Source organism: Balearica regulorum, chromosome 7, assembly GCF_011004875.1.
Source record: "Balearica regulorum gibbericeps isolate bBalReg1 chromosome 7, bBalReg1.pri, whole genome shotgun sequence".
NCBI lineage: Eukaryota > Metazoa > Chordata > Aves > Gruiformes > Gruidae > Balearica > Balearica regulorum.
Window position 1 is genome coordinate 9449156 of NC_046190.1, and position 15076 is coordinate 9464231.

The 15076-nt window shown below is 40.0% G+C and overlaps 1 protein-coding gene across 7 annotated transcripts in view; it reads left to right on the plus strand.

Annotated features, from left to right (window-relative positions):
* The window catches only part of ABLIM1 (actin binding LIM protein 1), a 217852-nt gene that overhangs the window by 191551 nt on the left and 11225 nt on the right, over positions 1-15076 (plus strand). For 5 of the 7 annotated variants that reach the window (XM_075757837.1, XM_075757834.1, XM_075757832.1 and 2 more), the window contains 8 exons: positions 3988-4092; positions 6445-6492; positions 8759-8905; positions 10828-10919; positions 11055-11151; positions 12269-12330; positions 12638-12698; positions 13680-15028. In XM_075757837.1, coding sequence (XP_075613952.1) covers positions 3988-4092; positions 6445-6492; positions 8759-8905; positions 10828-10919; positions 11055-11151; positions 12269-12330; positions 12638-12698; positions 13680-13717 — 650 coding nt within the window. In that variant the 3' untranslated portion in view covers positions 13718-15028. Of the gene's footprint in view, positions 1-3987; positions 4093-6444; positions 6493-8758; positions 8906-10827; positions 10920-11054; positions 11152-12268; positions 12331-12637; positions 12699-13679; positions 15029-15076 lie in introns of those variants that run through there. The other 2 variants (XM_075757838.1, XM_075757836.1) reach the window with 2 other exon arrangements.

The following is a 15076-nucleotide window of genomic DNA, read 5'->3' on the forward strand; positions in this document are numbered from 1 at the left end:
TTGTAGACAAGACCAAATGTAAAGAACTTTGAGGAGTGAAGGGGCTAAATATGCCTCAGGAAGTCGTAGTGAGACTTTGTTAATGTCGCATATATGTTGAACAAGCTGGAAGAGGGTGTAATATGCGTCATCTTAGACCTCATTTAATCTCATTTGGACTCTGCATTGAATTTGGTCTTGTCTCAATGAAGTACTGTATTTGCTATGAAAGAATCAAAACAAGTCCATGAATGAAAGAAACCCTGACCCTACTGAAATCAGAGACAAAACTTACATTGAGAGCCGGGATTTCATCTCACATGCCTAGAATTTTTCAGAGGCATTCAAGAATATTGCAAAGCCCCCTTAAGATTTCCACATAAAACAAGCTCCAAAGTAATGTGTATTCCTCTGCTCACAGACCTTCCCATAAGGAATCTACCCACCTTCATAGTGAATTTTGCTTTGGTTTTCACATGTTCCTGCTTTTCTTCCCTGAGGAAAGTCTTTGAAATCAAATGCTCTCTGTGTGTGATAACTATTTCCAGGGTTTTGTGGATGCAGCTGAAAGCTCTGCTCTGGAAAACAGCCATGCTTTGGCTGCTTCATGACTTTCAGTTTTGTGCTGGAAATGTGAGCTACATATCTGGACAAGGTGATGAATTAGAGTTTGACAAAACATGAATATGACTTCGGGTTTCAGGTGCCATTGAGTTCTTTATCCTCTGTCTGTTCAGAAGTAGAGCAACGAAATTGCAAATTGACAGAAGGCTCAGCGTTCGTTGCACATGGGGTTTTTGGCCTGATTCTGTGAACTTAGCTTGTGAATCACACTGTGAGCCCACTGGTGAACACTTCAGAAAGCAGCAGGAACCTACATTACGCTGTGCTGTGCGTAGGCAAGCAATTATATTCCTGACTGCTGGGGGAACCTGCTTAACAAATCGAACTATAGAAAATGGGAACTACCTGATGGAGCAAACAGAATGAAAGAAAAAAAGCCTCTGAATTTTACTTCTGAGGCTGCTGTGCTCAAGGGATTGATTTTTATATTAAACTTACTCTGTTATCTCTTAACATCCCCCACCCACCTACCCACACGCATGTTCAACTTCATGCCAGGGCTGTGGGATCTAGTTTTTCCTAGTGGTGGCAAACTGGAGTGCTCTTGCTGCTTTGTGGAGCTAACACTAGTTATGGCATATCTGAGATAGTAAGGGAGAATCTCCTGTTCAGGCACAGCAAGGAACCCAAATTCAGAGCGTGCACAGCCCCTACTTTTATGTAAAGCTGCCAGCAGGCCAGCCATGAGGCCCTGGGAGGCAGGTACAGGCAGGCTAGCAGCTCTGCTTTCCTGTGTGTGTCTGCACATTCCACGGATGTTGGCAATGCTTTCATAAATTGTGGGTGATTTTACAGCTGCATCTGAAGCACTTAAGCCTCATTATGAGAGTGGGCTCCTCAGGGATGATCTAATGAGAATCAAAGTAGATGTACCATTCCCTCCTGCAGTGGTTGGAGGTAATGAGGCTGCCATCCTAGAAAGTGTAAAAGGAGAGTTATTTGTCAGTACTAGTCAGAGTCATTAGGAAGAGAGAGGCTGCACAGGAACCCCAGGAAATACAAGCCAACGGAGACATCTGTAAAGCAACATGTACAGGATGATGCCATGCAAATTGTCTGCCTAGTACTGTATGCATTACACAACACTAGCAGTTCTCTCTGTGTACCAGATACAAGATTAACCTGCATACATTTTATGGATGTGAACATACTTAGTTGTGTCTAGTTGAGATAAAGAGAGGGGGTATAAGAAGGGTTTCTTCTCTGTATTTGTAGTGGTGGTGATAGAGGCATTGTAAATTGAACATGCCCACGTTTTGACCAGCAATTCCCAACAGGTAAAATGTACTTGTGACTCCTCGGTTGTGACAAGTCCACAGGTCAATAAATACCTTTTGATTTTCTCTTTCATTGAATATACTAATTGCTAATGGAAGCAGAAAGGCAGAATAACATGTCTATAAAGGTTATAAATTTTAGAATTAACTATATCTTAAGGCTATCTCAATATTGATTTTTTTTTTCCCTCTATAAAACAATGATTTTGTGGACAAGTAACTCATAATTTCTCAACAGAAACAAAAGACGTAAGTAAAATCAGCTTAACCAAGTTAGCTGTTTCACCATCACAGTATCTCAAAGTCTGGACAAGTAGAACACAATATTGGAATTGCCAAGTAAAGGGCTATAGACTGAGATATGATGATATTGTTTTAACTACTAATTCATACTGCTTTTCAGAGTTAGTAAACCTAGCAGTTACTGTTACCTGGCCAGAAGCTCAGTATCACTGCACCCAAAACAGAAACCCACCATCAACACATGTGGTTGAAAGAACTTCTTGTAATTTAGGGCTGAAATATCTAAATGGTAAATATAGAATTTTGCACATGCATTCTTCCGGACAATTTTTGTACAGCCAAGTCCCCTGAACTGTGCATGTGATTTTTAAAGCCTGTATGTGCAGATGGATTAACTTGTATACTGGCAGAGGCCTGTATGGCACATTTCTCTCAGCGAGGTTTTTAAAGAGCATTTTTTTTCTCCCTTTTGGTGCTTTTTGGATTGGCAGATGACCATTCAAGTAAAAGAGGAATTTTTGTGTAAAGTGTAAAGAAAACTTTCCCCACCTGCCACTTAAATATATAACTAAGTGTGCTGAGTCCAAGGTTTTGGGTCCTCTAATGGAACATAGGAAACCTGTAGCTGAAAGGATGCCTGCGGTTTCTTTTTTATTGTGTTTTATAACCCACCTGTACTTGTCCCCCTCCCTTTTTTTTTCTTGCTTTGTTAATCAGCTTTTCTAGATTTTTTTAAGCCCTTGTGCATACCTGAAAAATACAAGGGGTTGTTTGCTCCCCCACTTTTCACTGTTGTGGTCACCCACACCCATGTAAAATAAGCACCCACGTGGAAGGCTTTTGCTCGTGTGAGTTTTCACTAGTGTGAAGAATGGCACAAAAAGGCAGCAACGTTCTTTTATGGTACACATGCAGTCGTGTGTTTGGATATCTGACTGTTAAGTCTTGATACTTGGGGATCAACCAGCATAGTTCCGCAACAGCCCTCTTGCCCTGACAGACACGGAAACTTGCAGGGTCATTGAATTGCTGTGGTGGATTGTTGGGAGGCAAAGAAATAGTCCTGGTGAGAGTAATCCTACAAATGGAACAAACTGTGTGTGTGAAGTGGAACTTAAGTTTTTAGACATTAGATTCAGATTGGCTAAATCAGCAGTGGTAAAGTGTTGTTACCAGAGCCAAATTTGGCATTGACAGAGATTTGGGGTGGCACCAACAATATGGGTGCAGCCCATTGCTTTACAAATTATTTTGCCATATCAACAATTTCCTACCAGAGAGCAAAACCAATGAAAGAGTGTGTAAGGAACAGTTATGCCTTTTGATATGGGCCAAGTGACCTAACAGCTATTTTCCATCTCTAGCTTCTATATGCTTTTGGTTTAAGGAACTTTAGTATCTGCCAGCATCTGCTTCTATCTGCTTGGGAGTTGGTTTCATTTTGGGTTTGCATATAAACTACTACGCTCTGTGTCTGCGACTTTTAACTCCAGATACCAATCTCTGTACTAAATCATTGCTGAGTAACCTTCCATTCTTCTTTTCCACGCTGCCCATCTAATCACCAGCTGTGAGCACACAGCTCCTGCCTGCATGCCGTCAGAATGAGTCTCAGCTGCTCAAACCTCAACTCCAGCCTGAACAGGAATTTTTGTCTCTGCAGGAATACCAGGAAAAAAAAAAGTCACCAGGGCTACCAGTTCTCATTATTGTTTGTATTCATAATTTTGGTTCAACTTCTTTTCTCCCTGGAGGTTTTGATTCCACCATTTTTGTTTGGGTTTGATTGGGCTTGGGTTGGTTTTTTTTTTTTTTTTATTGTTCTCCCTCTTCTCATTTTGTTTTCTCCATTCTTTCATTGGAGGCAATGAGCCGTCCAGCGGTCGGAACTCCCCTGTCCCTTATCGGCCCGACAGCCGCCCTCTCACTCCAACTTACGCTCAGGCCCCTAAACATTTCCATGTTCCAGGTAGGAGCTGGCACTGTATGTGTCTCGGTGTCCTGTCACAGTGTAGAATGTAGCCTTTGTAACTTTTGTCTTGTCTCCATCGTTTCACGCTGTTTACCATGGGGTGCTCCCTCAGTCTTTGGAACTGCTGCTCCTGGGCTGCCGAGAGGAGTAGTGTGTTAAGAAATGGGGGGGGGGGGGTCATTGTGATTTTTATGTATGCTGTTGATCGGGTGTTTCACTGTTAGAACGCTTGGTTTTCAGGGTCTGTTGATGGCCTGTGAGCTGGACATGAGCTATGTAGGGTTTGATTTTTCTCCCAGTTGCACCAGCTGAGCACTGGCATAACTCTGCTAACTTTGGAGGACTTGATTTTGATTCACATGCAGAAAAGAGTTGACCAGTGAGCCATTACGTATGTTGTTCATTCAGATGGGTGACTTGTTTCAGTCTTGAAGCCAACAGTTCTAGTTTAGTGTTCCTTTTTTTTTTTTTTTTTTTCTTTTTGGTTAAAGCAGATGAGGATGTTCCTTTACTTGTTTTATGCAGTGGCTTGGTGTACTCAGACAAACCTGCAGATCCACAAGGATATGTATGCCTTAGGATGTCCTCTCTATAATGGGCAGTCTCTGCTTTTGAGTGAGCTGCACGGTTCTTCTGGCCTCTGAGAAGATCTTCTGTCATGGATTTTGATGAGATGAGGGTGTATGTCCCTAGGGTTGTGGACGTGCATCTTCTGACTGCATCAGTGCTAGCTGAAAGCCTTATTATATCTAGTTATTCTTCAGGTCCCCTTCAGTCTAGTATCCCTTCACACTGCCAGAGGTTACTGCTCTTCCTCCTTTCCTCAGATCTGGCAGATAAACTGTTTGTGGGAACTTCCCTTGCAGTCAATGTGGCCTGGCTTGGCTAAGGTAGGCTGTTTTAACTTAAGCTAACCTGGCTCACTTTGACTTGCGTAAGCTAAAGCGCACTTGCATGAATAGCTCTGAGTAATAATCTCTAGCATGGTGGGAGAGCTGTCCTCTTCAGCTGACGCAGTGCAGCCACAGAAGGAGCTGCGTTCCTATCGTCCATACAGCTTTCTGGTGTAGATGTGCGCAACAGTACTGCATGACTGCCCTTGTGATGTTTATACCTGTCTGCTGGTCAAGTAGCCATAACAGATCACTAACAAGAATGAAATACCTCACTGTCTTTTGTGTGCAATGAATTTGCCTGTTCAGTCGAGGGTGTAGGGTTCTGCAGAGTACGATTTGCCTCTGTTTCAATAGATTTTTAGGGTTAGTTTTCCTTAATGCCAAAGGCTAAGTTGTCTCCTGTAGCACTTTAACTGGATCTGCGATACACAGCATGCATTTCTAAAATGCTTTTCCATCGTTCATTCTAAAGTAACTGAAAACTTTTTTCAGACAGTGTGAAGTAGAAAAATGGCTTTCTGACATTAATTTTCTAGTTCCCAGTAGCTCATTTTGGTCTTCTAATAAGATTTTGACAGATTTTTGCACTGTAGCACTGATTTTTGGATTAACTTTTGTATTTGTAGCTGTGCCAAATACAAGAAGTGTTGGCTTGGGTGGGAAGGTAGTTTATAATAAACTGGTTTGTGTCTTGGATTATTATTTGTAAAAATATGGTATCTTTTAGGCATGCTGTAGATTTACCACAGTAGAGTTCTGGGAAGTGTTTATATTCTGATTTACACTCATAATGTGCAATGTGGTGGGCTTTACAAAAAAATTGCAGAAAAGAAATAAAATCTATCCTTGTGGTTTGAGAATTAGTACTGTATCAGTTGACACTGCGTAAAGCATCTCTTTGACTCACTGAAGCGTAGCTGTTGTTGATTATTCGGAACGGTGTATTAGGCAGCTATTTTGTTGTCTGGGTTTTGAAGTGAATTGTAGGCTCACTGCATTCTCCTCTGCTCAATCCAGCCAGCCAGTTGGAAAGAAAATTGAGCTGTTATGACTGAAGCACAATTTTCCATAAAAGTTATTTGGGGTAGTTTTTCCCAAATGGCTTGTATCTTCACCATTGAAATGTCTTGCTTGTTTGCATTTCCTCTCTAATTTTTATCCCACTGATAATCTTCTAAATGTTTAAAATCAATGCTTCGTGACCTGGATGCATCCACATGTTACAGAATCAGCTCCAAAGAACTTCATGACACATGTCTTTGACTTTTCACTTGTTCTTATGTTTTCTTTTCTGTAAATAATCTGATTTTGTATAATAGTAGAAATAGCTTTCTGGCTTTTTCTTAAGCTACATCCTTGATTTGGTCTGTCTATTGTTTTAGTGTTGGAGTTATCTTTATATACAACTGAAGTAGTTTTCATATTCCCATTTTTCTGTTTCTCAATTTCACAGATCAAGGTGTCAACATTTACAGAAAACCACCCATCTACAAACAACATGGTAAATGATCTTTACCTTTTTATTTCAAAACTGGAGCGACAACTAAATTAAAAGGCATGCAGACTAGTGAAAATTGTTCAATTTTTACTTTGGAAGCATAAAAAATTAGTCCAAGCTTGAAACAGCTGTTATTGCATGTCCTGCTGAGTCATTATGTTTTAAAGCATGTTGTTTCATTTGGATCATATGGTTTAAATCTTGGCCACGTTGATATTAATGTCAAAATTGGCATTAACTGCGATTTTGCTGTCTCTTTAGCATTATGATGCCTTCCTGTATTTCACTTCTTTATATTTTCAGAATACAGGTACTGATCACGTTAGAATGGATTAACAACAGACTGTTCTCTGACAGGGACTTCATGGAATGTCCTTATTTTAAACAAAGTCCAATAATTTATTTCAACAGCAAAGATGGAGATGCTATTATCGGACTGGAATTCCGAATGTGCCTGTGGCTTTAAATAAGAATCTTTAGTTACTGAAGATAATATAGGTGACTTATCACTGACAGGGCTAATTTGTTTCTCGGGCCTGGTGATACAGCTCAGGTAGTACGCTGTACTTGTTTTTCCAGGTGTTTGGATTGGAGTCGGACAGCAGTATTAGTGCTCTAATCTTTTCGGTGTAGACATTGTTACAGCAGGTCTGAAATAGCAATGATGAGAGAAGCCCACTGTCTTGCCAGTCTTTAGTACTGCAGAGCGAGGTCCCGGTTATAATGAGGGTGTTCACTCTTCCCTTCTGCTCTGAATAGAAAACTTTGAATAGGAGATGATTTTTATGTAATGTGGTGAAAGATGGATGACTCCACTTTTTAAAGACTTTGAGTTTCCATCCCTTTTCAGACTCTCTATCCAATGAAGTGTGTTTAGGGTTTAGCAGTACTATGGGATTTAGAGGAAAAGTTGGCTGAGAACCATTGAGCTGAGATGATTTGGAAACCCTGGGAAGTCCATTCTGTAGTCAGGAGCGAGCACTGCAAATAACGCTGCTGTGATATTACATCAGGGGGTTTTTTCCTCTTTTTTTTTTTTTTTTTTTTTTTTAAATTTTCAAACCATATGCTCATTTTGGAAAAATTCTTAACATTATTTTTGTTTATTTTTATGGTTTTAATGTGTCTCCTCACCTCCCATTAACATGTGAATGTTTAACCACTGACATCACCAATTCTAATACGTAAGTACTGTTTGAAGTCATGCTTTTGTAAACTCTGACCAGATTCCTCCATACCTGCAATTATGCTTAGAGTTTCCCAATCATAAAATACTCAGAATTCCCAATAATATCTAAGATTGATGTTCCTGAACTACCCTGAACATGTTGGATGAACAACACAGTGCTTCACTTTGTTAACAGACGTATTTCTGTTTAAAAAAAGAGAGAAAAGGAAACAAAATCCCAGAATCCTTGCTTCTGATACTATAGCTTCATATAAGAGGAGGCGATCAGAGCTAACAGTTTGCAGATAAGAGGTAGTTATGGCTGGTTTTAATGTAAACTGAATCCTATTGAATTTTTTTTTATCTATATCAAGAAGTGAAAGCTATAATGCACATCCTGACGTGCTTTTAAGAGACTTTGGCTTAGATTTGAATCCTAAGTGGATGCCCCGCTGCTGAGATAGTTTATTGGTGAGGTTCATTTCATTGCAAGTGCCTTTCTCTGCCAAGTTGATCTGAATGGAGTTTAGTATTTATTAATAAATTCACGTCTGCTTTTACTACTACTGCATGCTAATAAGCAAGAGCATGCAGCAGAAAAATTCCGCTGGTTAAATAAACATAGTTGTTTCAGATTTCTTTTTTCGTTTGTTTTGCAGCTTGTCACAGAAACGTAGGAAATAATTAGCATTGGTAGACTTAAAATTAGTGCTGTTCCTCTGAACTATTTGTTTTCTTGCCCTAGAGGGAAGACAGATCAGTACATAAATCTGGTTTCATCTTCATTAATAATCAGCTGTCCTTAAGAGATACTGGCAAATACTCTTGCCAAATCATTCTAACACTGTGCAACCCTAGTAAAATCCAACGCTGATTTGGGGCTATTTTGGGGTGGGGACGAGGGAGGAGAGGAAGGTTTGATTCCAATCTGTTGGCAAGAGAACAACATTACTTCGCTTCGAATTGCAGCTAGAAAAGCAAAACATGAAAATGTTTGCTTTTTGAAAATTTTCTTGTAAAGTATAAAATTTTGCCAAAATAAGGAAGACCTTTATATTGATACAGATCATTACATAGCTAAGTTCCCTGATTGCCATCTAGATGCAGCTGCTTTGGCAGCACAGAGCAAGTCCTCCGAGGATATCATCAAGTCCTCCAAGTTCCCAGCAGCTCATGCACCAGCACCCAACGAGATACCAAAGATTGAGATGGACCACTGGCCAGGTCCTCCCTCCCTTGCGGCCATAGGTATGCAAAAAAATATGATACAAGCGATGCGACTTAAAAGGTACTGGTAACCAAAGTAGATTAATATTGGAGCTGTAGTGAAGATTGTGTCCACTCCAGGTGTTTGCCACAAAGTGCAGTTCCTCTGAGTGTCTGTGAATTTAAAACTATTGAATAGCACTGAATAGAAGAGGTTTTGTAGTAGCTTAAAAAGTGTGGTGTGACACACAAGCCTGACTTCTTTCAGTTATTGTCTATTTAATCTTTTAGTCCTAAACCACGTGACTGTTTTCATGGCAAGAAGCGATGACTGAAGTGGAACAGTTAATGGACTAAAAAAGTCCTGATTTTCAGAGTTACTGTTCCTACAGACTTTGTATTTTTCTTGTATGTTGTTGCACCACAGGTATCTTCTTTTCTTTAAATCATGCACATGATCATTTTAATTTTGGTTTGGTTTGGTTTTTTCTCTAGTAATTTTTATTGACCCCCATAGCATAAAAAAAGCTGTCTAGCCTGATTCATTTGTGAAGCCATGTCTGAAATATTGAAAGTGTTGCCTGTTTCAGGTCTCTGTGAAGGAGCGTATGCTTTTCATTGCAATGGGATTTTCACAGAAGTGCTGGGAGAGGAGACACAGGGTGGGAGAGCTCAGTGACCAATTGAAGGGGCTGCGTACGGAGCGGCAATTTTTTGGAAATGTCCTTTATATAGGATTGCGACCTGGCAAACCTTACAGTCACAGTGATAACATCTACATACCTGAAACTCTCCTGACAATACTTGTGATAACTACAGCGTTACTATGCTGCATGTCGGAGGTGGAGGAGCCTTTCTTGGAAATTTTGGCTCTTGGCTCAGTCTCTAGGCAGTGGATGACAACTAAATCACTAAAAAACAAACCCACAAGCCCCAGTTTTTTTGGCTTGTTGTCTGATTTCCTGAGTGTGATATTTTGTTTACAGAGCTAGAATGAGCTTAACCGTCAAAAAAATTAGTATTACTGCTATTGTACTGAAAAGTCTTGCAAAAGCTTGAGACACCAAAAAATAATAATTTAAATACAAACAAATTTCTCCGTAACTTTTCATCTCTCTCCATATTAGCATCAATTAAACACTGCTGTACAAAACATTTAATTGATATAAAACTTCTGATACTTTAGTTGCAAAATTTAGTTTTCATTCAAATAAAACACTGAGTTTGTCTAGCATAGGACTGGTGAATAATTATATCAGGATATAACCTGTGCAGAAAAAAATACAACTGCTGTCTAAATGCTTGCAGCAGTATCATATTCTACGTATTCCTGGAAGTATCCTGGTGTCCAAATTGGACTATTTCTTCAGAATATTCAAGTAAGGAACTAAAATGTAGAACACCTGGGTCTTAATTAATTTTAACTTTATCTAATGGGTCAAATTAGTTTGCTTTAGGCTAAAAATAATGCCTCGTTTATTCCAGTGTCCATTTAGATTATTGTAGTTTGATTTTCCATTTGAAATGTTAATTCAGATTTGCTTTTCTGAGTCTATAAAAAAGACTAAAAAAGTCTTTACATTCTGATAAATGTAAATCAGACTTCATGTTTTCAGCCACTGGCGCAGTTACTGGTGCCATTAAACCCCATGTTTCCAGAACTAGCAATCTGAGTTCCTTTTTTCTATTACATGGATTCATGGCTTTTGCATCCAGGACTGTTGCTTGGTTTAGAACTCATGTGCAGTTTAACTTCTTCTTAATTTTATAAGAAGCCTGATAGCCACAGGGCAGGCTATCTGAGTTTCATTGAGTGAGTTTTGAAAAAGTCTTTTGAGCCTGCAAGAAAATAGTGCTTTGCTCATTCAATACATCAACCAATACTTTGAACTAGCATTGAAATCTTCAAGCTGCGTTGAACTGATACACAAAGTTCTCTCTGTACTGTGGTTTTATGGGAGCAGGAGCTGACATGAGACGCAGATCAAGTGGAAGAGAGGAAGATGATGAGGAGCTACAAAGACGCCGGCAGCTGCAGGAGGAGCAGCTCATGAAGGTGGTTATGAGCTTGTCTTCATGCTGTTTCTGAACACCATCAAATAGTGCCCCTTTGTTTTCTGTAAGTAATTTCTACTAATGCCTTGATTGGTTTTATTTTATTGACTTTTTTTTTTTTAATTGTCATTTATAGCTCAACTCTGGTCTGGGACAATTGATATTGAAAGAAGAGATGGAAAAGGAGAGTCGCGATAGGTCAGCCCTTTCTGCCAGTCGTTACGATTCTCCAGGTAATTCATGTAGGCAGTAAAGCTATTAATGGACAGTGAATAATGGACACCATGTATACACATACCAAGTGGTCTCCCAGAAAAGAGACCATTGGGAAGACTGCTTGATACGTATATGTGTGGTGTCTCCCCTGAAAGAGTGGCCTAATTGATTAGCTGGTTTTGGTGAGGGGAGGAGTGTCGTGGTTGTTTCTTAATTAGAAGAAATATGAGGTTGAGGAATTTCAGGCAATTTGGAGGAGAGAGATTTTCTAATATAGATAAGGAGTGAGGTAAAATACTCAGTGACTGTTAGATCACACACATGCTAATAGGCTGGGTTATCAAATTATAATAGCACATTTTGCTTAAACTGCAACTCAGCACTGCCCATTCTGATGATTCTGCTGGGGAAGTCAGTACCAAAGCATCTCTCAATTACAGTGTTACAGGACCAAAACAAATAGCCTTTTCTCCTTCATAGCAAAAAATGGCAAGCTGAAGCATGTGAATACAGAGAGAATGGAGTGTGCTAGTCACATGTATCTTGGCTTGTGCAGCAGCAGAATCTGGGAGCACGAGTGCAATAATAGTTGCAGTAGGAAGGATAGAAAGGAAATTCATTAAAGGTTTGGAGGGTGTGATGATATATAAACGGTGTGTACCACTTAGGAGAGTAGAATTGAATTGACCTGCATGGGACACTTAACAGGGAACCCATCCAGTCAAACGCTGATCTTGGATCCTCCTTTTCCTTTATCTTGGTCCCATCATAAGGTGCACAGCAATACTTGACCTAGCTAAGGAGTAAAAAGTTATTTTGCTCTGTTGTCTGATCCTTGAGCATTACTTTCAACTCAGTGGAGACCAGTTTGATTTTGAGCTGGGCAAAATCAGTCCCCCTTCTTGATGATCTGCCACCATGGCATGATAAAGCTGTGTGTAAAGCTGTGTGGAAGGTTGTGATGAGTTTGGGGCTGAGATATTGGTCTCTAAAGTCAGTGTGTCTCAGTTGGTTATGTATATGCTTAGCTCTTTAAACTGTGTTTTTTATGCTAGTTGATTCCTCAAATGTTCTTGGTTTTGAGTTTCCGTGGGATTTTTCCAGTAAAAGATTTTTCCCTTCCTCATTCAACAGCACATGCTTCAGCCTCCAAAACCTCTTCTCTCCCTGGCTATGGAAAAAATGGACTTCACAGGGTAAGGAGATGGTGATTTTGAGAAGGAAAGGTGGCTTTAGTTATCCATAGTATTTATTTCCATATTAACTGTATTGGATTTTCAGTTTGATCAAGGTTTCTTATAAGACCATCCAAAGTCAGACAAAACCTACTTGTCCTTCCCACAAACTACATTGTTAAAAACGCAAGAAAGCAATGCAAGAAATGTTGTGAAAACTGAGGGGAAAATAAAAGGCTTAAAGCAATTTATTTCTCCCCGTATACCAACCTGATTGTGAAGTCATGAACTGTGAATTTATGTGCATGTCCCTCTTTTCCTGTTACAGCCGGTGTCCACAGATTTTGGTCAGTACAACAGTTATGGGGATGTGAGTGGTGGTGTTAGAGGTAAGGCTGAGGAGCTTTTTTACATGCCACTTCATTACTGAACACATTATGATGTTTGATCATTTCTGTTGTTTTAAGGTTGTGGAGGTGGTTACTTTGTATTTGCTCAGTACATTTTAACTTCCTCTGGTAAACTCAACAATTAACTCAAACTCTGCAAATACCTATTAAAAAGTTTGGGTTTATTGTGCTAAATCTGCCATGTGGAGCTGATCCTTGTTTATGCCAAGGGACTGCTTTAGCATTGGTGCAAATGGAAAGCAGGTAACCTGTATATTATCAGGAATATGTACCGAGTTCTGTTATGGTGTTTTCTTTCTCTGAAAATTACCATCCACGGCACAGTCTGAAAGAATGTGCCACAGTGAAGAAAGGGGGATAATGCCTTCTGATCCCCATTGCTGCTCATGATTTTCGTTATGACTTTGAGCTAGATGTCATATCAGTCATTGCCTGATAAAAATTGACAACTAACATTTATGGAAGTTATGAAACTTTGAGAGTTAATGTTTTGAAATGGTTTGAGCTGAGAGAGAGAGGCTAGTTACCTCGAAAGTGAGATTGATCCCGACTATCTTAGATACCTTACCATCAGGCATCTTCTCTTGGTGCTTGTGTCTCTTTATAGACTGTGGAGGAATCTAGACAGCTACCTGATGGCAGAGGTTAGGTGGGGTGAATCCTGCTCTACACTTTTGTATTTTAGTTGGCTATTTATTCATTTGATTGTAATTTTGCATCTCTTAATATTTCCAAAGTGACTTGATTTTCCTGAATGAGAAGCCTGCTCAAAATAAAAGGGCTGCAGTATTTGGAGTGTTTGACTCTTTACAAACCAAGTCCAAAAGTAGGAAGGTTGCCGGCCTTAGAGATCTTTGAAAAGATCAGATAGACTAGAAGACATAAGGATTAGCTGGTAGACTGACCGATTCCTGTTCTTCCACACTCTAAAGCTGATGAGTTTTCTCTTTTGCTTTTCAGATTTCCAGGTAGAGTACGGGTTTTCATCAATCAACTGACAACAGAAAAAAAAACCCCACCTACTTTCTTGTTGAAGTCTGAATTTCTGCTACAGGGAAGGGTTTCTTAAGACAATAGCTTTGATTTTCCTGCATGTTTAAGCATAATCACCAATGTAGATTCTTATCAACAAAAACCAGACACAGCCTCAGATTCCTCCTTGTTACCTCCCCAGAGCTGGGTTGAGACAGCTCACACCAGTTCTGTGACTTGCTCTGTAAAATCCACTGTCTGTTGATACATGAGTTATCTGTAACAGTCCTCTCTGGACAGCTGAGGTTGGATTTATTTCCAGCCTCTCTAGTACCGACCCCAGAGACATATAGAAAGTCTCTTCTGGAGGCAATTTTCTCCCATACCAGGAGTCTTGAACTCCTAATTTTTGCCCTGGAATTTGCTCTTCAGACAAGAGGAGTGATCAGTAATTTTCTACAGTGCTGTCATCACAGAAGAGCCAGTAAGAGATGTGATTGCAAACATAAACCCTTTTACTCCAAATCCTGTCCGCAGGGTTTTTTCCAGAATGCTTTGAGTCTGGCTGGCTCCTCAGCACAATCACAATGTGAAATAGCAATTTAAGAAAGGGTTTAATTACTTGGATAATTTTGTTAATGGTGTATCAAAATCATGATGATTGGAAAGAGAAGATTTGTGGGAGAGAGGAGTTGCCCATGTATTGTGCTCAAGACGTTATTTTGTTAGGAACAGTACCTGTGTCAAAACAGCATCTTTTTACACTGTCCCTTTTTGTGTTCATAGTAAGAATTTCCCATTTTAGAGACAAAAAAAAAAACCAACCCTCAGCTGATACCGTAAGTGACAGGAAGGAAAGTGTAAGAGTGTTTGGTATTCTGTTGGGTGGGATCTGAATTAACACTTCTGTGTGTTTGTCCAAAGAAGAACTCTACTTAGTCACTGGGGTGGGAAAGCGCCCACCACTCTTCTGGCGTCCCCAGGTCCACCTGGGAAGTGACGTTGGTAGGCTCAGCGGCGAGCTTTCACCAGCCTTAGCAGAGACAGAAGGCTGTGGTAGCAGAGAGGATCGAAGGATCCCTCTGCATGCCTCAGAGAAGCAGTAAACAGCAGCCACGGCAATGATCTGTGTGATAAAACTAAGTATTAAGACTTGACGGAAGTCTCAGGGCAAATTCACCTTTGTTTTCACCCCTACTTGAGTGCCTTTACCCTCTGTGTGTGTAACCTATGTGTCTGATGTATACCTGTATCTGATGCAGTCCCTTCCGGATGGTCATGTCCCTGGAATGAGAATGGACAGAGGAGTATCTATGCCTAACATGTTGGAGCCAAAGGCAAGTGCAGATGTTATTCACTTTCCTTCAAGACAGTGAAGATTTGAC